This window comes from Saprolegnia parasitica, assembly GCF_000151545.1.
Source record: "Saprolegnia parasitica CBS 223.65 unplaced genomic scaffold supercont2.66, whole genome shotgun sequence".
In the NCBI taxonomy this organism is placed as follows: domain Eukaryota; phylum Oomycota; class Saprolegniomycetes; order Saprolegniales; family Saprolegniaceae; genus Saprolegnia; species Saprolegnia parasitica.
In genome coordinates this window covers 128,925-151,590 of record NW_012156460.1, presented here as the reverse complement: position 1 = coordinate 151,590, position 22,666 = coordinate 128,925, and the positions used below count along the sequence as shown (strand labels likewise).

Sequence of the window (22,666 nt, the reverse complement as noted above, 5' to 3'; positions counted from 1 at the left end):
CGGCACCATGCGGAAGAGCGCGGCCATGAGCGAGCTCTTGCCCGAGCCGGTGCGGCCGCAGATGCCGACCTTGGCGCCCGACGGCACCGTGAAGCTGATCTCGTTGAGGACGAGGTCGAGGTGGTCGCGGTACCGCATCGAGTAGTTGCTAAAGGTGATGACACCCTGCGCAGGCCACGACGCGTCGACGGTGACGCGCTCGATCGTCGTGTCATCCTCGCTGGGCAAGGCCTCGTAGGTGCTGAGGCGCTCGACCGACGTCATGAGATTCTCGACCGTGTTGAGCATCTTGGACATGTTGGACAAGAAGCCCGAGAGCTGCGACGCGTACGTGAGCGTAAGGCCGGCGGCAGCAATACCGATCGAGGACTTTGTCAAAATGCAAATGAAGGCGACGCCGGTGATGATGGCCGCGCTGAGCCAGTCGAGACGCATCTGGAACCAGCGGGCCGAGCACTGGAACAAGAACGAGAAGCTCACGTAGTGGTCCAAGGCGGTGCGTTGGTTGGTGAGGAAGGTTTCCGTCATGTTGAACGCGCGGATGGTCGAGAGGCCGCTGAGCGTCTCCGAGACCAAGGTCACAACGGGCGTGCGGCTAATGCTCTCGAGTCGCTTGAGCTCCCCCGACGTCTTGTTGTAGTACTGCTGCACCTTGTAAAAGAGGTAGGCGAGCGGTGCGTAGACCACGAGGATCCATGGCGTCGAGATGACGCAGACAATGAGGACGGCGACAATCTGGAAGAGAAACTGCAGAAGCAACAGACCAAAGTACGGCAGCTGCGAGTCGGTTTGATCCAAGTCGCTCGAGAACCGGTTGAGGATCCGACCCATGGGCGTCACGTCAAAGAAGGTTGGGACCGGCGCGCCAATGACCTTGTGCACGAGCATCGAATGGAGTGACTGCGAGCACTTGATCGCGACCATGAGCACGTACAGAGATCGACCGTAGACGAGGAAGACCGAGACGACCGCGCACCCGAGGTAGATGTATCCGGACGAGATCTTGGCCATCATGTCGGTGTGGTTGGACCAGTAGCTCATGAACCAATCGGTCATGGCCAGCGCCGTCTGCGAGACCGTAAAGAACGTGATGATGGACGCGGCGACGACCGCCCTACAGTTATACCATTTAGTCTGGCAACGATCAAGTGCTGTGAGAGCGTACCCGTTGTAGCCACTCGAGCCAAAGTACGTCTTGTACGTCGTGGTCGAGACGGCGCCCTTGGCGCGATCTTCCTTGTCCATGAGCCCGCCGCCGCCCGTTTTCGGGCTCATCGGCTTGGCCGGCTTCTTGACGTTATTCGTCGAGACAGCCTTGTCTACGCCGGCGTCTTCAGCGGATGAGCTCGACTCGGTAAAGTTCATCAGGTGCGGGAACGTCGACTTGAGCGACTCGTACGTGCCGTCACCGACGATCGACCCGTTGTCCATGAGCAAAACGCGATCGGCGAGCGGCAGAAAATGGTAGTGGCTGTTGAGCACCAGGACCGTCGTCTTGCCGCCAAGGAGACCGCGAATGCACTCGTGAAAGACCGCCGTTGCCACGTGCACGTCGAGGGCGCTGAGTGGATCGTCGAGGAGGTAGATGTCGGCCTTGCGGTGGTACACGCCGCGGGCGAGGCTCACGCGCGCCTTTTGGCCGCCGCTCAAGTTGATGCCACGCTCGCCAATCTCGGTCGCATCACCGTCCGGCAGCATCTCCAAGTCGGGCGTGAGCTGGCACGCAGAGAGAACTGCTTGGTAGTAGTCGTCGTCGCAGTCAGAATGGAAAAGAATGTTCTTCTTGAGCGTCGCGTGCTGGATCCAAGCTTCTTGGTTGACGTACGAGATGTTGCCGACGACGTTGCGAACACCGCCGACTTGGTGGATTTCGCCAAGGATCGCGCTCACGAGGCTCGACTTGCCGCTACCGACAGGCCCCACCACGATCGTCAGACTCCCGGGTGTCAGCGAAAACGTCAGGTTCTGCAGTGTGAGCGGCGGCGCCTCCGAGACGGTTGCTGGTGCGGCCCAGCTGAACGCCGCGTCCGTCATCTCGACCGTCGACGGGCCATCTTGGATCGCCAGACCTAGCGCACATGGAGCTCAAGCCGCCAAAGGATCAGAAGAGTCTGTACTCGAGGGTGTGATTTCGTCGGACGACAAGTACTTGCTGATGCGCTGGCAGGACGCGACCATCTCGGACGTCATCATGACGGCGGTCGAGAAGACCGTGCACGGGAACCGCGCAATGTTCATGTAGGCAAGCGCTGTGAACGCGACGGGCGACGTGAGCTCGTTGCCGAGGGCGACGTAGACCATGAGGCAGATCGCGAGCGAGATGACGGGCGCAATGTACAAAATGACCGTGTTGAACGTCCGCCGCGTCTGGTACGCCGAGAGCAGCACGAGCTCTTGGTCGCGGATCACGGCCAATTGCGCCTCCAAGCTCGTCTCCCACGCGTAGAGCTTGACGACGCGGATGCCCTGGAGCACTTCGTTGGTGAGTTTGACGCGCTCGGCTTGGACCTTGAGGAGAGCGCGGCGGACCTCGCCGACCTTGCGCCCCGAGACAAAGCCGATGTAGAGGAAGAGGAACATTGTTGCGCCGCCGCAGACGCCGACGACCGCGCCGAGCTGGCTGCCAATCATTATGTAGACCGCGACCAGCATGACGGGGCCGATGACAGCCCAGTAGCCAAAGCTAAAGCCCAGAAAGAGACGCTCGGCGTCCACGGACGCGAGCGTGACGACCTCGCCGGTGGTCATTTCTTGTTTGGCGAAACCCGAGAGCGTGAGCGTCTTGCGGAAGACCATGTCGATCGCAATCGACTTGGCGTTGCAGCCCGTGTGCGTGTTGGCGTACTGCGCATAGTCGATGAGCGTGACCGAGAAGAACGAGAGCAGCGTGAGGAGCGTCGCGAGCACGTAGCCGTCGTGGATGTGCATGGACGTATGGACGACCGGGTCTTGAGCTAGGAACTGCAAGATGGACTGGATCAAGATGGGCTGCAGTAGCATGATGCCGGCGTACGCAACGTAGAGAAAGAGGCCCCAGAGGATCTGGGTTCGGAACGTATGCCACATTGTGAGATGGATCCGCGGCACAGGCTTCTTCCTCTCGAGCGCCCAGTGCTTCTCAAAGCGGTCGTAGAGCACGTGCGCCGTGTCGTTGGCGGGTAGCGGCCACGTGTCGGCCTCGGTGAGCGGCGCCTTCGCACCCCGCTGGATGAGGCCGTCCATCCACGCAATCGTGAGCACCGAGGCCCAGTTCGCGGTCTCGCGCGGGTTGACGTCGCGGGTCTTGGGCGGCGCGCCCGCTCGGGGCGTTAGCACGGCGACGTACTCGGCCATGTGCGATATGCGTTACAAGAGCATACTTTAACCAAGTGTTTGGTTTGGACCGACGGGTGTCGGAGTCAAGGTGATTCGGTGCTGGCGCGTACGTACAAGAGAAAAGATCGCAACGCTACGAGAGCTAACTATTAGTACACGTGTAAACCTTCGTTCATATAGGGTTGACGCCATTATGGTTGACCCTGAAAGTCTTGGAGTGGCGGTGGTTCAAAATGACCATCATTGACATCCGAGTGTTGGTCAATCCATCGGTGTTGGGATTGACATCTTTGGTTGTCTTGCGCGCAGCTTTTGCGCGCAGGACACTATTGATACTCCTCTTGGTACCACATTATATAGCGATGTCTACCTACCTGTACTACGAACCTAGGTACACGCGAGTACGGAAGGCTTGGGTGACCGGCCGTGGTGTCAGTGTGGCATCCGACCTTGGAATGAGACCGAAACGATCTGTGGAAGAAGACAGACGACTTCAGCAGCGCTCAACCTGTTTCAGGACGTACATAATGTACTAAGTACAGTCGTAGCATTGGCCTGTCTTCGCGGGTACACCTTTTTAAACATTAGAAGTGCAGGGGTTTTGCTGCTGCCTGTGCTTGCGCACACCTGGTGTGACGCGATGAGTCTTCAATGTGGCTGCCGTCTACAAGAGCCTCGAGTGCGCCAAGTGCATCTGGACCTCTGGGTTGAAAGTTCCATGGAAATACTAGTATGCAGCTACGGGAGGCACGGTCCCCGCTAGCCTTCTTCGCATATTGCTGGCGTTGCAGTGACGGCTTGCTACCTCGGTGGACGTGAGCGTTGCTTGATTCGTGGACACTCGCGGACCTCGTCTCTCTTCGAGTGTGGCCTTTCTGGGCGATGACGGCAGGCACCAGAGATTGCTAATCTGCAATCTGCAACTGCAATTTCGAAGTCCCAACCAGTTTTGTGCGATTACCGGTCGGCAACTTCGCTCGCAACTCGAAGGCTGCGTCGCCGACACGTGCGTGTCCCACAGCGCCGGCCTCGGTTCTTTTCAAGGACGCATACAAACCCGAGTCTAAAATTAATTGTTTATTTAAATAGAATCACATTACACACGCCCAATTGCAACAACTGGGTCGTAAATCCCACGTGAAAAGCGAAGGTGCTGTGTCAAAACCACCAGGTGGAAACGCAGCTGTAAAAACCACGTAACGTGGGAAAAAGGTTTCCCACGTAGCGTCCTAACGGTGCGCAGTTAACGATTGCGAGCGCATTTCCTCCAATTTCTCGACGCGCGACCAAGCTATAAATTACATGATGCAATCAGTCTGTGATGCAATGGTGATAACGTTGGCTCCAACACATGCGCTGGCAAGCCAACAAGCGATGAACAAAAGATGAGCCCACGCGACATCGACATCAACCTCTAGTACTACACGTCGCAAAATAACCCAAGCCCCTTCGTGTCGGACGATCGATCATCTTACTGCGCTGCTCCAAGAGCTCTGTACATAGATGTGCGTCCAGCCTTGTACCTAGAGGGCACGGGTTCTACAAGCTTAGCCAGTACTAGTATGCCACAACCGCTGATAAAACGCACACGGAGCGCAAACCTTTCTGCATTCAAGATCCGTCTAACCTTGATCCAAACAGCTTTAACGCGCTGGAGCAACCGCCCGTCGACTGTGCGCACCACCTCGGCCGCACGCGTCTGGACTAAAGCACCAACGTTCGTTGCCGACGGCGTGCGCCTTCTCAAAACCTGCGAATGATAGTCGACACAATCGAACGCTCATACACGCGACAACGTCTTTGCCCATTTCCTCCTCTCGGCAGTCGTTTCTACAAACGGAGCCCATCAAAAACCGCGCCAACGCCCCAGCGTGTCATCATGGAAAACGACGTGAAAAACAGTGAAAAATGTGTCGAATGTGATCAAGGTGAAAATAACACAGCTGGTGTGATCGGCGCTCGGACAGGCGGTCGCCAGCTGTGTGGAGTTGATGCCGTGGCGCTCGATCAGATCGCCAGCTGGCGCTGTTCCGAGGTCCGCAATCCTTGGCGACGGTGGCTCAGTCTCCAACTTGCCTCGCATCGATGACATCGTACGCTGCCGTCAAGTCGCCGACGGCCAACGAGGCCAGCGTCTGGGGCGAGAAAGAGCACCCACTCGAGCACGCCAACTGGTTTGTCAATGGTACCATGGGCTGGATCACGCCGCTCATCACGCGCGGCGCCAAGAAGACGCTTACCGAAGACGACGTGTGGCCGCTGCCCTTTGCCGACACGACGCAAGAGCTGCATGCACGCTTCATCACCGAGTGGGAGAAGGAAAAGCACATGCCAACACCCAAGTTCCACCGCGCGCTCTGGCACGCGTTCCGATCCCGCGTCTCGTTTAGCTTCTTCCTCTTTTTCGTCTACGCCGGCTTGCAGCTCTTGCAGCCGCTCTTGATCAAGTCGATGCTCGAGTTCCTCAAGGCGCCCGACACCAAGACGATCGTCGACGGCGACCGCACGATCACGGTGGCCGCCGAGATCCACACGTCGCTGCACATCTCGTCCGGGTATGCGCTCGCGGTCTGCCTCACCGTCCTCTCGTTCGTCTCGGTCACGATCATCGACTACGCCCAGTACGCGACGTCGCACCTCGGTATCAACGCCAAGTCGATCATGATCGACATGGTCTGCTACAAGACGCTTCGGCTCTCGGGCTTTGCCAAGCAAGAAATGACGACCGGCGAGATCGTCACGATGGCGTCCGTCGACGCCGAGCGGCTCTCGATGGGCTTTATGCTCGGCTACTGGGCCTTCGTGAGCCCGATCATGCTCGGCGCCGTCTTTGTCATGGTCGGAAACGAGCTCGGGTGGCAGGTCGGCCTCGTCGGCGCCGCCTCCATCTACATCTTCCTCTACGTCGGGTACATCTCGGGCATGAAGGTCGGCGAGGTCCGCCGCGACCTCCTCAAGGTCCAAGCCGAGCGCGTCAAGCTCACCAACGAAGTGCTCCAGGGCATCCGCGTCGTCAAGCTCTACGCGTGGGAGGCGAGCCTCCAGGCGCAGCTGGCCGAGATCCGTCTCCGCGAACTCGCGTTCCTCAAGTCGTACCAAACGCGCCGGACGTTCAACACAGTGCTCATGTACATTGGCCCTGTCTTCTCGCTCGCGCTCTGCCTCATGTACTACGTCGCCTTGGGCAACGAGCTCACGCTCCCGATCTCGTTCACGGCGCTCGCCTACATGAACACCGCGCGCATGCCGTGCACGATCTTCTCGACCGCCGTCATGTCGGTGGCCGAAGCGATTGCGTCCTGCCAGCGCGTCAGCAAATTCCTCGTCTCGGACGAAGTCGAAGTGCTTGCGATCGAAGCCGGCGACGCCATGGTCAACATTGCCCACGGCGACTTTAGCTGGGCGGCACCCGACCAGGCGGACGTTCTTGTTGTGGACGCCGAAGCCAACGCCGAGACGACGACGCCGTCGGCTCTCACGCTCAAGAACATCAACCTGCAGCTCGAGCCCGGGAGTCTGACGATCGTGGTCGGGCCCGTCGGTAGTGGCAAGTCGAGCCTCGTGAGCGCGATCCTTGGCGAAATCCACCAAGTCGGCGGTGTCCGCAACGTCGTCGGCAACATCTCGTACGTCAACCAAGAAGCTTGGATCCAGCACGCGACGCTCAAGAAGAACATCCTCTTTGCGACCGAGTTGGACGACGACTACTACAATGCTGTCTTGTCGGCGTGCCAGCTCAAGCCCGACTTGGAGATGCTGCCGGACGGTGACGCGACCGAGATTGGCGAGCGTGGCATCAACTTGAGCGGCGGCCAAAAGGCGCGCGTGAGCCTCGCCCGCGGCGTGTACCACCGCAAGGCCGACATCTACCTCCTCGACGACCCACTCAGTGCCCTCGACGTGCACGTGGCAACGGCGGTCTTTCACGAGTGCATTCGTGGCCTCCTTGGCGGTAAGACGACGGTCCTGGTGCTCAATAGCCACTACCATTTTCTGCCGCTCGCCGATCGTGTTTTGCTCATGGACAACGGGTCGATCGTTGGTGACGGCACGTACGAGTCGCTCAAGTCGACGTTCCCGCACCTGATGAACTTTACCGAGCACAAGTCGGCCGAGCCGTCCGACGACGAAGGCGACGACGACCAACAAGAAAATGCGACCAAGGATGAGAAGAAGGCGGTCAAGGAGACGGCGGCCGGCAAGCCCGCGGCGCTTGAGAAGGTCGGACCGAACGGCAAGGGTGGGCTCATGTCGAAGGAAGACCGGGGCAAGGGCGCGGTGACCATGGGCACGTACAAGATGTACTTTGGCGCGAGCGGCTTCAACGGCTACGTGGTCGGCTTCTCGATCCTCGCCTTCTTCGTACTTGCGCAGACGTCGCTGGCCATGACCGATTGGTTCATGAGTTACTGGGCCAACACGTCGTGGATGAACACAAGCGTCCGCTACGGCTGGGTGTACGTCGGCATCGCGCTCTTCTCGTGCCTCCTGACGTACGGGCGATCGCTGTACGTGCTCTTCATCGCGATCCTCTGCTCCAAGTCGCTGCACGCGATGCTCTTCCAGAAGGTCGTCAACGCGCCCGTCCCGACCTTCTTTGATATCACGCCCATGGGTCGGATCCTCAACCGCTTCTCGAGCGACCTCGATCAAGTCGACTCGATGCTGCCGTACATGGGCCTCCTCTTCCTCCAGTTCCTCTTCCAAGCGCTGGCGGTCCTCGCAGTGTGCATGGTCGCAACGCCGTGGATCCTCGTCGTCTACGCGCCGCTCGCCTACCTCTTTTACAAGATCCAGCAGTACTACAACAAGAGCGCCGGGGAGCTCAAGCGCATGGACGGTATCGCGCGGTCGCCGGTCGTGACGCTGGTCCAGGAGACGGTCTCGGGTCTCTCGACGATCCGCGCCTTCAGCATGGCCGACGCCTTCCTGCACAAGCAGCGCGACGCCGTCGACAACTACGTGAGCTTCTCGTTCGCCTACATGTGCGCTGGCCGGTGGTTCCAGATGCGCCTCGACTGGCTCAGCTCGGCGATCATCGCTGGCGTCGCCTTCATTGCCGTCTTTGGGAAGGACTCGATCGGGCTCGTTGCGGCGGGTCTCTCGCTCACGTACGCGACGCAGATCTCGACGATCCTCTCCCGCGTCGCGACCTTTATGACGATGATCGAAAACATCATGACGTCGGTCGAGCGCCTCGGCCACTTCCAGTCGCTCGACAACGAGGATGACACGACGATCGATCGCGTCACTGTCAACGCGTCGTGGCCGGCGCAGGGTGTCATCACCTTTAACAACTACTCGATGCGGTACCGCGACCACCTCGACCTCGTCCTCAACGAGATCAGCTTCACGGTGCCGTCGGGCGCCAAGGTCGGCATCTGCGGCCGCACCGGCTCGGGCAAGAGCTCACTCATGGCCGCGCTCTTCCGCATGGTGCCGAGTGCGACCGGCTCGATTGTCATCGACGACGTCAACATTGCCAACGTGTCGGTGACGACGCTCCGGTCGCGGCTCACGATCATCCCGCAAGACCCGGTGCTCTTCTCTGGCTCGCTGCGCTTCAACTTGGATCCGTCGGGCAAGGCATCCGACGACGAGCTCTGGACGGTCCTCAAGCAAGTGCACTTGGGTGACGGCATTGCGTCGCTGGACGACGAGGTGGCCGAGCGCGGCAGCAACTTCTCCGTGGGCCAGCGCCAGCTGCTCTGCATTGCGCGCGCCTTGTTGCGCAAGAGCAAGGTGGTCGTCCTCGACGAAGCGACCGCCAACATCGACCTCGAGTCGGACAAGCGCATCCAGGCGACGATCAAGGAGTGCTTTGTGGGCATCACGATGCTCATCATTGCCCATCGACTCGACACGATCATCGACTCGGACCGGATTCTGGTGCTCGACGCTGGCCGCGTCGTCGAGTACGACACGCCGACGGCGCTGCTTGCGATTCCAGACGGGTCGTTTGCCAAGCTCGCAGAACAGGCGCACCTCCAAGGTTGAACCATCCCTCTCCACACCTACAAAATACCTTTTCCAGTTAAGGCATAAATACTCGTAGTATGTTTTAGAAGGCATAGAGTGTCAATTTCATCGTAGTTTTCATGATTTGTATCAAGTGCATCGGTTGATACAATTCAAGATTGCGTTGTGTTGCATTTGCTCAAGAGATCATGGGCGCTGGTAGTCGCGGCTTGCACGATGTATATACATTGAGTTTGATGCCATCGTAGCCATCTCTGGGCCCGTAAATCCATGTCATGGGAGGCGCCGCCGCATGCATGAGTGTATCAGAGGATAGTTGGCTTGTATTCCACTTTGCCTCTACACAGCTTGTAGCAATGATGTAGCGATCGCGGTTGACGCAAGCTCGTACGAATTCCAACAGTTTCAAGGCATCAGAAGCTGTTCTGGACCGTCATATCAATGTAATTGGCGTCCTCAAGCGGTACCTACAAGGGCTCAAAGTCCGTACCAGCGTTAAACGCATTAGACCTCTTGCTGCAAAGAAGCCTAGCTTATAATCGTTGTGCTATACTGAAAGTGTCTGTCGACAGTCTGGACGCTTGGTGGTTGCCGTCGGACAACGGCCAGCGATGGACGGTTTGCAGTTGGTTTTCGGAAACGTCTCGTTCAGCCAACGACACCAAGAGGCAGCATGATGGACGTCGGTAGCATCCAGGACGACATGATCCGCGAGCTCATGGTGTTCATTGCGAGCGCCGAGTTCCAAGCAGCGTTCGAAGACTTTTTCCTCTCGCACGCGCTCACGTTTTCCGACGAAGAGGAGCACCGGCTCGAGTACACGGCCATCTTTCAAAAGTTCCAGTCTCTCTTTGAAGACCACATGCAGCGTACGTCTCGACGATGTCCAACGACTTATGCATGCCAGGGTTCTACGAGGCGCACAGCATCACCGAGGCGGATTTCGCCAAGCGCTGTCGGGCGGTACGTCAACGCTTGCGTCGCTGGCTTCAGCGGCGCGTAGGCGGTCAAGGCGGACCCCAAGGCGAGTCAGTACCTCGACATCGTCCTCGCGTCCATGGACTACCAAGCCTTCTTCAACTTGATGAAGTTTATGCGCAAGCGGGCGGCGACCGAGACAAAAGGCAAGCGCAAATTTCAGGCCGACGCCAAAGACGACGCAAAGAGCGGCGATACAAAAGCTGGCGCCAAGACGCGAGCGGACGACGAGAGCAAGTAGACAACTCATTAGTCGTGGATATGCAAGGTGATGATGGTACAAAGCATGCTTAGCGCGTCTCTTCCATGCCCGTCTTGACGATGTAAAAGAGGGCGTGGATGGCGTGGATGTTGTTGGCCTTGATCGCCTTGCGGCACGCGACGATGACACTCGACTTGGCCTGGCCGACGCGAAGCCGCGCAGCGAGCTGGATCATGTTGTTGACTTCCTTGAGCGCGTCCAAGAGCGCTTGGTGGTTGGTGCTACGTTTCGTGTACTCACCGAGGAGCTGGTTGTTGAGGGTAAAGAGCTCGGCGTAGTAGCTCCGCATGCGACCCCTAATCGCCGAAGCGACGATGACACGGCCCATCATGATCTTTCGTCAATGTACATGTCGTTGAGGAGACGCGCGTCCTCGGCGCGGATGACGAGGTTCTTGATTTGGTTCGAGTCGTCGGCCATTTCGCCCGTGAGCTTGAGTCGAATGCTGTTGCAGTCATCAACCTAGGCGAACAACCTCTGTCGAGCAAGAAAGATACGACACGGTTGTCGCTGTACCCGCATGAGGAGGTCCCGAAACTCGGCCATTTGCTTGGGAAAGTCGGCAATCGACGCCAGCTCCTCAATCTACTCGCAAGCATACGTCGTAGAACCGAGAAGCGGCAGTCGACCTCGAGGTACGAGCAGAGGTCTTGGACAATCTCGGCCGCCATGGCCATGTCGTCGATATGAATAAACGTCTACGCAGGGAGCGTTTGCCCAGTGTGCGCCCAATGGACAGAGTAGTGTACGTCGTTGGGGGTGACAACAATCGCGAGGTCCATTTTGCCGCCAATGTGACGAAAGTACAAGTCGTGGTTGGGGCTCTCCTCGATCGGGTCCGGGAGCAAGAAAGCCGACTTGACCCACGCGCCAAACTAAACCGATTGTCTCGTAACGATGCAAAACGATATAGAGCAAACGCACTTGCTGCTGCATCTTGGAGAGCGTGCGAAACTTGACGACGCCGAGCGGCCGGTCCTTGGGCGGCGTCTTGAGCAGCGAGAAAACACCAAATTTGGGCAGCTGAAAGTGTTCTTCAAACACATGAAAGACAGACGCATTGCCGCGCGTGCCCACCTAATCGTGTACGCTATTGTCATGTCGTTTGTAGACTGAAAACGTACCAGCACTTTAAAGTGCAATTTGGCCGCTGCGGTCTTTTTGACCGACCGGATCTGCACCGTGGCTGTCGGACTCGGCGTCGCTGGCCGCAGCACGAGCGACTCGCCATCAAAGATGCCTGCGTCATAGTCGTACACGACCACCATCTATGCATTAAATCCAGTGGAACATGTGGAAATGGCTTGCTCTACCTTGATGACGCTCTCCGTGTCGGTCGAGACCGCCAGCTCGATGCTCGCGCTCGCCATGGACGCCGATGCTTTGATTGTGATGCTAGAGACCATTCGGAGTCCAAAGTGACACCGCACTACCTACCGCGTCGAGGGAGCGAGCCGTGCGTTCGTGCTCTTTGTCGTCTTGGCGACAGCGTTCTCAAACGCCTTGAGCTCCGCGGCCAAGTTGGCTTTGGATTTGATGAGTTCCTGGACTTCTCTTTCTTCGGCCGAGACGTGGTCGGGCATGAGCGCGCTGGCGGCAACGGCGTTGGCGCCCATGCCACCCGCAAAGAGGTACCCGCGGATCTAACACCATCGAAAAGATACAATAAGCAACCAATAAGACAGTACGAGCGTCATTACCTCGCCGTCCTGGGCGCAGCAAAGCACTTCTTCCTGGCCACGCGTGCAATAGTCGGCCGTCAAGACAGACGCAATCGGCGCGGCAAACGTATCGCGGTACACGACTTCGCCGTTCGTGAGGTTGCGCGCTTCAAAGCGGCCGTTGCTCCAGCCAATCACAATCTACACACGTGGCATCGCGACGTGAAAACGATGGACTCTACCTCCTTGTCGCCGTCGCCGTTGATGTCAAAGGCGTTGATGGACGTCGGAACGTTCTTGCTCTTGACGCGCCAGACGCGGTGCTTGCCCTTGTAGACGCCGACAGTACCGTTCTCGAGGGCGTACCCAAAGAGATGCTTGTCGATGGCGCACAAGTCGACGATGCGGCTCGACTCGTGGCACTCGCAGACAACGTCTTCTTGCTGGAACGCTCGAATCTCAAAGTCGTCCGACCCAACGACAAGCTCGTCCTTACCGCTGCCCGAGACGTCGCAGATCGTCATCGCGGTCACGTTGTCGCCGGTGACGGTCCAGAAGAGCTCGGTGCCCTCCTTGTCAAAGCCCTGGGCGCCGCCACTGTTACGGACCATGATCATGTGTAGGCATTCTGTACCTGGATCGAGCAGTTGCCGCCGACGATGACCATGCGCGATGGAATTGTCGGAAGAGAGCCAAAAAGCATCGTGTTGACGCCATCCGGCACGTCCTTGTAGAACGTATCCGAGTTCTTCTCGACGTTGTAGCCCAAGATGTTGGCCTGCGTGCCCACGATGAGCGTGTCGCCGTCGTCATTGTCCTTGAACTTGCCGACGCTCAACGCCGAGATTTGCCGATTGATGTTGAGGAACCGAACGGAAGGCGCCGACTCGGTCTCGTTGTGCTCGTGCGGAGAGTGGAGGAAGACCTTGCCCGAGCTCGTCGCGCACGCCAGCGACGGGTGCGTCCCATCAAACTTGCCGACTTTGGCCAAGCGCGCCAAAATGGCTTGCTGCATGTGCAGCTTGAACGACGGCAGCATCGTCGTCGTCGCCAACGGTCGTCTGTGCACCGCGATCTTTTGTAAAAGATTCCAACACACACTATTTCCGTGTAGAAAGGCAATTTCGAATGTCCACTCCACAGCGCGGGTGTATGTGCTGTATCCAGGCGCAGAGATCTCTTGTCTGTCAATCCCACCAAATGCCACGTTCATTCCATCTTGAAGCGTTTGCTTCGCATCCCTGGTACTACTCGCGTACTGTACTTTGGCGACATGGCAGAGATGGATGAAATGACATTTTCGCTGACATATTCCAAGTTGTAGATTCGCACTAGATGCGATGGTGCGCGCTGCGCAAGACGCGCCGCGTGAAGAAGGCGCCGTCGGCGTGGCCAAACCCCGAGAGCGGTGAAAAGTCAAAGGTCGCAGCGTTCCCGAATTCAGACTCGTTGACGTCGATCCAGCCGCACTCGATCGCATCAATGACGCGCTCCATGTCGTCGTCGCCCTCCTTGCCGTAGACGTACGCTTTGAGGCGCGCGGGCGCCGCATTCGCTTCGGCGATCACGTCGGCGATTGTCTGGAACGTGCGCAGCAGCGCGACGGGGCCAAAGAGCTCGGCCTGGACATGCGAGTCGACGCCTTCGAGGAGCGTCGGCGCCATGTAGTAGCCCGTTTCTGGCACCTTGACATCTTTTGCTGAAATCATCGATGTCTCTGGGAGCTCCAGAAGCTTGGCCACGGTCGCGTGGAGGGTCGTTGCGATGCACATGTTGAGCGCACCCATTGCGTTCGCTTCGTCCCGCGGGTCGCCGATCGAGAGCGTCGATGCTTGCTGCACGAACGCGTCCACAAACGCGTCGCGGAGACTCGCGTGGACAAGGACATTGGAGGCGCCGCAGCAGTACTGGCCGTTGATGCACGAAAAGGTCTTGAGCAGACCGGCCACCGCAGCATCCACGTCAGCCCCGGGCAGCACTACAAACGGATTGACGCCCCCGAGCTCGAGCGCATATGGCTTGAGCGTCGGTGCACACAGCGCTGCGATCTCAAGCCCGACGCGGGTCGAGCCCGTAAAGCACACGCCTTTAACGAGCGGCGATGCAACGAGCTGCGTCGCGACGGCCGCGCCGCCGTGGACGATCTGGATCAACCCACGGGGCAAGTCGGCCGCGACGACAGCGTCGATGAAGACGTTGAACGCGTGCGGGCTGTACGGCGACGGCTTGACGAGCACCGGGCAGCCAAAGTAGATGGCCGAGAGGATTTGGATCAACGACGACCCGAGCGGCGCGTTCGTGGGCGCAAGCACGACGATCGGACCCAGCGGGATGGCTTTGAGCGCGCCTTTGCCAGACGCGAGCGGTGCCCACACGTCGACGTTCTCGGCTTCGTCCTTGAGACTCGCGTTGCGCAGCTGCGACGGGTTGCGGAGGACGCTGGGGCCGTAGTTGGAGATGGCGTTGCGGTCGCCGACGTCGATCATTTCGGCGATCCGAATGTCTTCGTGCCGCGCCTCGAGCTCGCTGGCAAAGCGCTCGAACACGACGTCGCGCTCGGGGCTACGCAGGAGGCGGGTCCAGACGCCGGAGCTGTGCAAAGCGTCCGCGACGGCAAGCGCGGCTTCGACGTCCGTGGCTGCGGTGGCGAGAAGCGGCGTCAAGGGAGCGCCGGTCGCAGCGTCTTGGGTCGACGGAAACAAGTCGGCTTCGGCAAAGTCGGTCACGGTCGGCGGGACGCGCTCGTTGTTGATGAGGTTGTCGAGCGTGCGGACGTAAGCGGGATGTGTGGTCGTCATGGCAAAAATGGAAATGAACATTAAACGAGACGCTTGGACGCTGCCACGTGGGTGGGACGCCGCCATCTGGTGTTGGCAATCTGGCGAAATGTGTCTAATCACTGCATCTGGGCAAGCGTCGGTGGCAACGACCCGACGTCGTCACCCATTGATTAGACACAAAGATTCGCAGATACCAGTAGCTCCAGCAATTTACAAGGCGCCAGTCGACGCCGTCTTCGTTCCAAAAAACGACGTCCCTAGTTCTTGGTCGGCACACAACCATAATGTACGTCGCTCATCGTCGTGGCCTGGGATTTCTGCTCCTCCGCGCAATGTGTTGGTAGCACATTTGGCGCGTCTTCGATCGATATAGCCAAGCAGAAGCGTACGTGAAGCACACGGTCATTTGATCCAGCACTAGTCAGGCAATACGACCACATCAAGGACATGCAATTATGTTGATTATAGTGTACAGAGGACAACGTCACGTCCCTAGTCGAGCTCGTACATGACGTCATTGGTGAAGCGACTGATGAGCGCCGCCTTGGTCGCCGGCGCCATCGTCGCAGCCACTGCTTCGGCGGCTTGGACAGGCGTCTCCGCCTTGCAAACACTCAGAACGACGAGGACATTGTCGTCGGCCACCGACGCGACGCTGCACTTCGCAGGCTCAAGATACGTGTCGTCAAAGTCCTTGGTCAAGCAGTACGACTGCGCCTCGCGCAGCGTGCGGAACCGAAGCGTCATGCGCGACGAAGTAAACTCTGTCTCAACGCTCGACGGATCGACCGACGGCACGTCGACGAGAAGAGAAATCGACGTTCCGTCGTCGCTCGTTGAGATTCGGAACGGCGGCGTTTTGAGTGCGCCAACCTTGGTGCACACGACGGCCATGTTGGTCGTCGCAATATCATGCGTCCACTCGGCAATATTGGCGACGGAGAAGGACCATTCAAACCAGAGACCCTCCGCGGTGCGGAATTGAAGGCGCGCAACGTTGGCTTCTTCGAGGATCGAGACGGTCGCCGCTTCGATACCGGGTACGTGCACAAGGTACGAGATATGCGACTCGGTCTCTTGCTCCGTCACCTTGGGCGTCTTGTACGTGATCCTACAGGCTTGACATCAGGAATCAATTCAAGGTGTCAGGATTGTCGTCTACCGAGGCTTGTCGTGGAGGGCCATGGCCGCAAATTCGCGGTACGGGGCAAATTCATCGGTGGGTGGAAGCTTTGGAGTCGTCACCTGTTGGACTGCCAACACGTCTGTGGCCACCACGGACGGGACCGTTGCTGGCGGCGACGCGGCAGCTGTAGCTTTCACATGGTCTTGCTGGACCGTCTCGGTTGTCTGTGCGTCGGCACTGCCGTCGTTGATAGGCGCATCTTTGCTTGTCGACTCGACACGGGTCCTACCGAAAAACGTGATGAGAACGAGTGAGACACATAGGGAGGAGGTACGGTGCCGTGGGCCGAGGTGCTTCGGGGACGACCGGTAGCGTCACGATGAGCTTCTTGGTCGCCTTGTCAAACTTGGCCACGCCCTTGGCTTCCACGACCGGAAAAGGCAGATCGATGCACAGCGGCGCATACGCCTTTGACTCGACCTTGACCTGTGTGGCCGAGACGTCCAGGTCGATGCCCGCCGCCGACGTCTACCATAATAGCGACAATACTTGCATGAGACAATTGCAGTGGGAGAGAAGAATACGTGTACATGGGTCGGGAGATCCATCTTGAGCACGAGTTCGCGCGGCCGAAAGAGTTTCTTCTCGCCGTTTTCCATGTGGTCGGCCATGTCAAACTGCCCGCGCTGGACGATCTGAAACACAATCGCGGGTCTAGTTGAGATTCAGACGATGCGTTGAGTTGCACTTGCGTACTTGGCAACCACCGTTGCTGACTTGGTCTTGGTCGTCGGTGTCGAAGACGGTGCAGTGGTCGGCTTGGTCGATGACGGCTTGGTGTTGGGCTTGGCCTTCACACTAGTTGTCGGCGGCGCCTTGGCGGTGGGCACTGCTGCTGGGCTATTCGACTTGGCAGCACTCGAACTCGTTGCACTACAAAGACAGTGAACAAGTAAATATTACCACCCTCGTTTGGATAGAATGAACCTCTCGGAGGAAGTCTTGGGCGTCGAGATGCACATTGTGATCGGCGATCCTGTCTTGTACGACACGCCCTTCAAGATGTGATAGTCTACGCATCTCATGAGCGCATGGACGTCGACGAATTGCATGTACCGCGGGAGACCTGGCCGTCGTTCGGGTTCGTCTTGGAGAGTGCGAGGTCGACGCCATCCAGCGCCGTACCGATGAGCATCTTGAGGAACGCGGCGCTGTCACGGCCGCGCGCCAGCGTCTGCGGATGGTAGCACACGTCAAACGTCATGACGGCTTGGCCACCTGCGTCGCCATCGTCACTGCCGCCATCCGCCACACGGAAGAGTACCTTTGTCGTGCTCCATGCGCTGTGGGCCCACGCAGTACGGGAGGTTCCAGGACGTGCCGGCGGCGACCTGCGGCGACGGCGCGACCTTGGTGCTCGACGGCGGCTGAATCTTGTCGGACGAGCAGATGTTGACAAAGACCTTGCGCGCCTGGAGCTTGGTCTTGAGCACGAAGCCCGGCGTCGGCAGCACGAGCTGCTTGTCGGTCGGGACCTTGTTGTCGTTCTCGAGCTGGCGCAGATACGCCTCCTGCTCGGCGCGGTGCGTCGGGTCCGAGATCTCGAGCATGTACTCGTTGAGGAGCGACCGGAACTCCGGGTCCTTCATCGCCTTGACGAAGCTCTGCTGCTCGTCCGGCGTCATGTCGAACTTGTCGGCGCGGGCCTTGTCGGCGGCCGCGGCGGCAAACGCCGCTTCGAGCGGGCTCGGATCTTCACCAGCCATGGTCAAATCGAAAGTCGAAGCTCCGCAGCGGCTTCGATGGATGTTATTTAATTATACCCGCTCGCTTTCTTTTAAAAAGCGTTATGTAACACATCGACCGCACGACTTGAGTATATTTTTAGGCGCGATGAACCTCGAGGAGCGCTTGGCGCATCTGCAGTGGCGCAAGGTCTGCAACGAGAGCCAGATCCAGGGCGCGCTCAAGCAGACCAAGCAGCTTGTCGACCGGGATACGCTCCTGAACGCGACCGAATCCAAAGATGCGTCCAAGTGGGTTCGCCGCGTCGTGCAAACCGAGCTCGCCAAGCCCCTCGAGGTAATCGTCGCAATGGATAGTGTAGAATATATGTATCCTAAATTACAATATTGGATAGATATCGCTCGAGCAGTACGAGCAGATTTTGCGCGAGAATGACGCCGAGAGTGCGGCGCTGGAGCGAGCGAGCGCGCTGCATGCCAACAGCGTAGCCGCGATCCAGGCGAAAATGAAGTTGCGAGAAGAGCACGCCAAGCGACTGCGGCATTACCGCAAGCACAAGCAGCTCTTTCTCAAGCAAGATGACGCGGCTGCTAGCCCCCATCGCCATCCCCACAAGGACAACAACGAGTCGCATCCGAGCAGAGCCAAGCACTAGCCATCGTTTTGCATCGTTCATATTACACTCTTCATTGAAAAGGACACTCGGTTGAGAGAATATGCTCACTTGAACGTCACGAGCTCAATGTCAAAGACGAGGTTGGTGTTGGGCGGCACTGTACCACATTGAGTTGAGGAAGCACCCGATGCGCCGCAGCATACGTAGACACTCACTCACGATACAAAAAAGGATATAGTCCTGGAAAGCCACGCTTCCCGTACGCCTTGTCGGCAGGAATGTAGATCTTGGCGCGCTCCTTCATGCAGAGCTAGCCCACCTTTAGCTACCAGCACGACGACGCATCGCTGCACGCACCCGCTCGATGCCTTCGTCCAAGCCCGGAATCACTTGCTCCGCCCCGAGCTTAAACTTGAAAGGCTTGTCGCGGTCGCGCGACGAGTCGAACTTCTTGCCATCTTGGAGCTACGCATGCGCCTCGTCATGCGGCAGAAGTCGGGCGACGGCGTACGTAAGCCGTGTAGTGGACGACGACCGTTTGACCTTTACGCGGGTAGTTGACGCCGTCGCCAGCGACGAAGACCTCGACCTGCACCTCGCCAGCCTTCTACGTCGGCCGTGAGCGTACTGCGCGCAGGCGCTGCCACGTACGAGGTCGAGCGCCGAGTACTCCTTCTCGCGATGGCCCATGCGCGCCGCTTCGAAAATGGTAGCTACGGGCGCGCTTGATTGGCTCGGTCTTATCCGGATACCCAATCAAACGATAGCATCGAAGATTTGCAGGGATCGTGACGTTGAAGGGTGGACGGGACGACATCCACTTTGCATTGATGACGGCCAAGGCGCTTGTCGGCACGGCCGCCGCCGACTGGACTGCGCTCTCGGTGGCCATGGGTCGGACCATGATCCCGTACATCGCAGTGCTCTCGAGCCTCCTCTTCGCCGTCGCGCCGCTGCCAGACGTCCGGCGTATCCGCGTCGCCAAGAGTACGCTGACCTTGCCGTTTGGCCCGTTCTTCTTTTACTTGCTGCAGTCAGCGCTCTTCCTCTTGTATGCATGCGTGACGTCCAACCGTCTGCTCCAGACGACCACGACCGTCGGCGCTGTCCTTGGCGCGTACTACGTGGCCACCTACTACACGTACACGCTCGAGAAGGTACATTGGCATGAGCCGAAGCGTTTTGGAAACAAACACGAGCTTTTGTAGCGACTGGCGCGCTGGTACCTCCTTCTTGGCGCGCTCTTGTATGTGTTCTTGCTGCACGGCGCCATGGTCAAGCCCACGCACGAAGCGAAAGTGCTCGTCGGCATTCCTGGTGCGAACGAGCCTCTCTGGTCCGACGATATGAATGCAGCCATGCAGGCAACATCGTCATGGTACTGACTGCAGTCTCGCCGCTGTCCAAGCTGCCCGACATCATTCGCCGGCGAGACGCTTCGTGCCTTCCCGTGGGCATGTCGGTAGGCGCCCTTTCAATTCTATGCCATGGCTAAGACGAGGTACTAGATCATGAACGTTGTGGCGGGCGGTGTCTGGACGTTGTACGGTCTCATGCTTGACGACATGGTCGTTGTCTTTCCAAACGCCATTAGCACTCTCGTCGGATTTGTGCAGGTACCGTATCACATTTGGGCAAGCTTCTTACTCTCTCTTTATATCTAGGTGGGTCTTCTGGCCAAGTATCCGCCGACACTCAAAGACCAGCATGTGGTCTAACCTTTATCGATCGACGTCATGCCTGTGCATAGAGACAACAACGACAGGCATTTATTGTTGATAGCAAAACGAATATTTTCCTGTGGGATGCAAGCCACGTTGACGTTTGTAGCTAATTGGGACGCGTGCCGTTGCCAGCAGGGTCTGGATTGCCGAGGTACACCCGGTAGTAGGGCGAGAAGGCCAGGATCAGCGGCAGGAAGAGCTGGAGGCCGTCGAGGAGGCCACCGTGGACGCCAAAGATGCCGCGTGGTGGCGCGTCGCCAGCAACCTGCTTGAGCACAGCAAGGAACAACCTTCCGAGGTTGGCAACGAAGATTGCGCCGCCAGTGTACACGACGCTGGCGCTTGTGGACCCGACAATATCGACGTGGAGCGTCGTGAAGAACATACCGAGGATGCCTCCGAGGCAGCTCGCGAGGATCTCGAAAAGGCGCGGCGAGTCGGCGCCAAGGCAGCGCACGAGGGGCAGGTTGCACCGCGAGGATCCGCACGACTTTTCGAGGCAGCGGTGCCAGAGGTACTGAGCAAAGGACGCGCCGATCGTCGCGTAGAGAACGCCGCTGAGCAAGTTGACTGCAAACGTTTGGTGCAGGTGCTCAATGTAGCCCGAGATCGCACTGCAGCAGCCGAAAATGTACATGAAGCCGACAAGGTGGTGGCAAATCAAGATGAGCGACACGATCGGTGGTGCGGGACTGAAGAGCATGAGCGCAATGATGAGGCTTCCACCCTAGCACAAGGTCATGTGGCAAGTCTGTCGTCGAAAGTGCATGTGTGTGGTAATACCTGCGCGTAGAGCTCGCCATTGTCCATGACAAACTTGTGCGAGAGAACGGACGCTTGGTACGCAATGGCATCGATGCTGACGCAGACGAAGAACGCGCCAAAGCAAATGAGCGTCACTGCGGCCGACCACGACGGACAGTAGACGCTCAAGAGCCCGGACCCGCCGCCCGTAAACGTACCCAGCGCCTTGATCGTCCGCGGGTACATGACGCCTTTCGACTAGATTCACATTGCTTGTTATCCAAAATTTCCCCATGGACGCAGACATACCGAGTTGAGAACGTTAAACCCGTACCATGTGCAGCCATAGTAGGTGCTGCCACCCATCACACCAGCGAGAAGGCTCACGAGAATGAGACGGCCGCCAAAGAAGCGATCGGCGAGCGCTTGGCCGCACGAATCAGTGCCATCTACAAACAATGAAATCTCGATTTGGAGAGAAGGATGCGTACTTGGCGACTGGTCTGGGTCGAGCGACGCGGTGAGGGCGCGAGTGCTGTGGTGAGCGAGCCATAGAAACTCGTACGAGCAGAGGAGGAGCGAAGTCGCGGCGAAGAAGGGCGCCGAGCGGTCCCAAAGGTACGCCTGCGCAATAGCAAAGAGACCCAAGAACGCGATCGTTGTGCCAAGCTGGACGCCGCACGCGTGCGCCTTGGGGCAGTTGGCAAAAACGACGGTGCTCAGTCGCGAGGAAGACGCAGAGGAAGAGACAGTCTCGCGCGGTGTTGCAGGTACACCCAAGTACGTCGACTTGGCGAGCTCTTCGTCCATGTCGTCGTACATGCTCGAGGTGGGAAACATCGATCCTTCGATCGAAACGACGCTTGGAAATCTGCCGTTAATTGCGGACCTCCTGGAATCATCGTTTAATTTGTACGAACCAGTCCCTTGTCAAGTTGGCGCTCCTTGTACTCCTACGCAGTCCATCGTCATGAGAAAGAATGGAACTACACGGTAGTACAGGTAGACGCACCAGGACTTCTTGCGGAAGCTCGTCGTCTTGCGCTCCGACAAAGCATTCACCGACGCTACGTCCGTAATAATGCAAAACGTAGAATGACCGAGTCCAGAGGCACATAATGCATATAAAGAGTCGCAAGCAATCCTACCTCGCAAAGAAGACGCGAGCGTCTTCGCTCATGGCCCAATTGGCTCGAATGCAAATGGCGCGCTTGGCGCCCATGGCCGGGAATGCGTCCGCTACATAAAATCGTTAGGGTTCAGTTGTGTAGATGTATTGAAGTACCCAACTTCTCGGCGTGCGATGCAAGCACAAACACAATGACATCCCCGTAAAGTACTTGGCGTGTTCTCTGGCAGAAAAGACGTCGCCCATCAAGTCGTGTGTCTCGAGAAGGAGAGCGTCGCCGTTGACGCCGTTCGCACAGAAGTGCAACACGGTGCTCCGGGGCTCGATATCTTCGCTATCAACGAGCAACATCCCATCTCACGTATAACAATATGGTCAACGTACAATGTAGCAGGCGCTGAACCCTTTGATGACCGCATCGTACAAGTCGGCTTCAACATCGATGCGCTAGTAAAAAGGCCTCGGAAACCTCATACATCGAGGCGCATGTGTATGTTGCACTTGGTCACTGCACCGTCGCGTCCTGCCAGCACGAACGGCGACGCGTGCAGAAACGTCTAGACGTGGAAGCGTCATGTCGAGCAAGTGGGAGGTACAGGAGCATAC

At 58.2% G+C, this 22,666-nt stretch overlaps 10 protein-coding genes across 10 annotated transcripts in view; 4 read left to right on the top strand and 6 right to left on the bottom strand.

The window, feature by feature from the left end:
* SPRG_22283 (hypothetical protein) overlaps positions 1 to 3,333 on the bottom strand; it is a gene marked incomplete at both ends in the record, with an annotated part of 3,971 nt that extends 638 nt beyond the window's left edge. Inside the window, 3 exons of the mRNA XM_012350546.1 lie at positions 7 to 1,114; positions 1,166 to 2,069; positions 2,118 to 3,333. Of these exons, the coding sequence (XP_012205936.1) occupies positions 7 to 1,114; positions 1,166 to 2,069; positions 2,118 to 3,333 (3,228 nt within the window). The remainder of the gene's footprint in view (positions 1 to 6; positions 1,115 to 1,165; positions 2,070 to 2,117) is intronic.
* Positions 3,334 to 5,393: 2,060 nt separating this feature from the next.
* SPRG_11521 (hypothetical protein) lies at positions 5,394 to 9,354 on the top strand. Its single transcript, XM_012350526.1, has one exon. It carries the CDS (start codon positions 5,401 to 5,403, stop codon positions 9,310 to 9,312), a length of 3,912 nt encoding a protein of 1,303 aa, XP_012205916.1. The 5' UTR covers positions 5,394 to 5,400; the 3' UTR covers positions 9,313 to 9,354.
* Positions 9,355 to 9,929: 575 nt separating this feature from the next.
* On the top strand, positions 9,930 to 10,513 carry SPRG_11520 (hypothetical protein; the record flags this gene model as incomplete). Its single annotated transcript, XM_012350525.1, has 3 exons — positions 9,930 to 10,163; positions 10,202 to 10,257; positions 10,298 to 10,513. Exons 1-3 carry the CDS (start codon positions 9,968 to 9,970, stop codon positions 10,511 to 10,513), a joined length of 468 nt encoding a protein of 155 aa, XP_012205915.1. The 5' UTR covers positions 9,930 to 9,967.
* On the bottom strand, positions 10,461 to 13,234 carry SPRG_11519 (hypothetical protein; the record flags this gene model as incomplete). Its single annotated transcript, XM_012350524.1, has 12 exons — positions 10,461 to 10,830; positions 10,884 to 10,996; positions 11,051 to 11,119; positions 11,164 to 11,232; positions 11,284 to 11,409; positions 11,459 to 11,611; positions 11,659 to 11,802; positions 11,848 to 11,929; positions 11,972 to 12,177; positions 12,235 to 12,396; positions 12,438 to 12,779; positions 12,830 to 13,234. The coding sequence occupies 12 exons, from the start codon at positions 13,232 to 13,234 to the stop codon at positions 10,563 to 10,565; spliced, it is 2,139 nt and encodes a 712-aa protein (XP_012205914.1). The 3' UTR covers positions 10,461 to 10,562.
* A 292-nt stretch (positions 13,235 to 13,526) lies between these two features.
* SPRG_11518 (hypothetical protein) lies at positions 13,527 to 14,993 on the bottom strand (the record flags this gene model as incomplete). Its single annotated transcript, XM_012350523.1, has 1 exon — positions 13,527 to 14,993. One exon carries the CDS (start codon positions 14,991 to 14,993, stop codon positions 13,527 to 13,529), a length of 1,467 nt encoding a protein of 488 aa, XP_012205913.1.
* Positions 14,994 to 15,467: 474 nt separating this feature from the next.
* Positions 15,468 to 17,882, bottom strand: SPRG_11517 (hypothetical protein; the record flags this gene model as incomplete). The annotated part of the gene is made up of 8 exons (XM_012350522.1): positions 17,426 to 17,882; positions 17,218 to 17,379; positions 17,089 to 17,173; positions 16,858 to 17,034; positions 16,692 to 16,815; positions 16,436 to 16,629; positions 16,138 to 16,386; positions 15,468 to 16,086 (listed from the first exon to the last, which is right to left on the bottom strand). The coding sequence occupies exons 1-8, from the start codon at positions 17,865 to 17,867 to the stop codon at positions 15,468 to 15,470; spliced, it is 2,052 nt and encodes a 683-aa protein (XP_012205912.1). The 5' UTR covers positions 17,868 to 17,882.
* Positions 17,883 to 17,983: 101 nt separating this feature from the next.
* Positions 17,984 to 18,581, top strand: SPRG_11516 (hypothetical protein). The gene is made up of 2 exons (XM_012350521.1): positions 17,984 to 18,183; positions 18,242 to 18,581. The coding sequence occupies exons 1-2, from the start codon at positions 17,995 to 17,997 to the stop codon at positions 18,500 to 18,502; spliced, it is 450 nt and encodes a 149-aa protein (XP_012205911.1). The 5' UTR covers positions 17,984 to 17,994; the 3' UTR covers positions 18,503 to 18,581.
* SPRG_11515 (hypothetical protein) lies at positions 18,568 to 19,153 on the bottom strand (the record flags this gene model as incomplete). Its single annotated transcript, XM_012350520.1, has 5 exons — positions 18,568 to 18,620; positions 18,683 to 18,773; positions 18,821 to 18,928; positions 18,975 to 19,070; positions 19,115 to 19,153. The coding sequence occupies 5 exons, from the start codon at positions 19,151 to 19,153 to the stop codon at positions 18,568 to 18,570; spliced, it is 387 nt and encodes a 128-aa protein (XP_012205910.1).
* A 99-nt stretch (positions 19,154 to 19,252) lies between these two features.
* Positions 19,253 to 20,277, top strand: SPRG_11514 (hypothetical protein). The gene is made up of 5 exons (XM_012350519.1): positions 19,253 to 19,620; positions 19,672 to 19,780; positions 19,828 to 19,925; positions 19,972 to 20,079; positions 20,128 to 20,277. The coding sequence occupies exons 1-5, from the start codon at positions 19,294 to 19,296 to the stop codon at positions 20,179 to 20,181; spliced, it is 696 nt and encodes a 231-aa protein (XP_012205909.1). The 5' UTR covers positions 19,253 to 19,293; the 3' UTR covers positions 20,182 to 20,277.
* SPRG_11513 (hypothetical protein) lies at positions 20,220 to 22,307 on the bottom strand. The gene is made up of 7 exons (XM_012350518.1): positions 22,217 to 22,307; positions 22,080 to 22,170; positions 21,944 to 21,998; positions 21,423 to 21,884; positions 21,241 to 21,380; positions 20,971 to 21,189; positions 20,220 to 20,914 (listed from the first exon to the last, which is right to left on the bottom strand). Exons 4-7 carry the CDS (start codon positions 21,769 to 21,771, stop codon positions 20,294 to 20,296), a joined length of 1,329 nt encoding a protein of 442 aa, XP_012205908.1. The 5' UTR covers positions 21,772 to 21,884; positions 21,944 to 21,998; positions 22,080 to 22,170; positions 22,217 to 22,307; the 3' UTR covers positions 20,220 to 20,293.
* Positions 22,308 to 22,666: the final 359 nt, after the last annotated feature.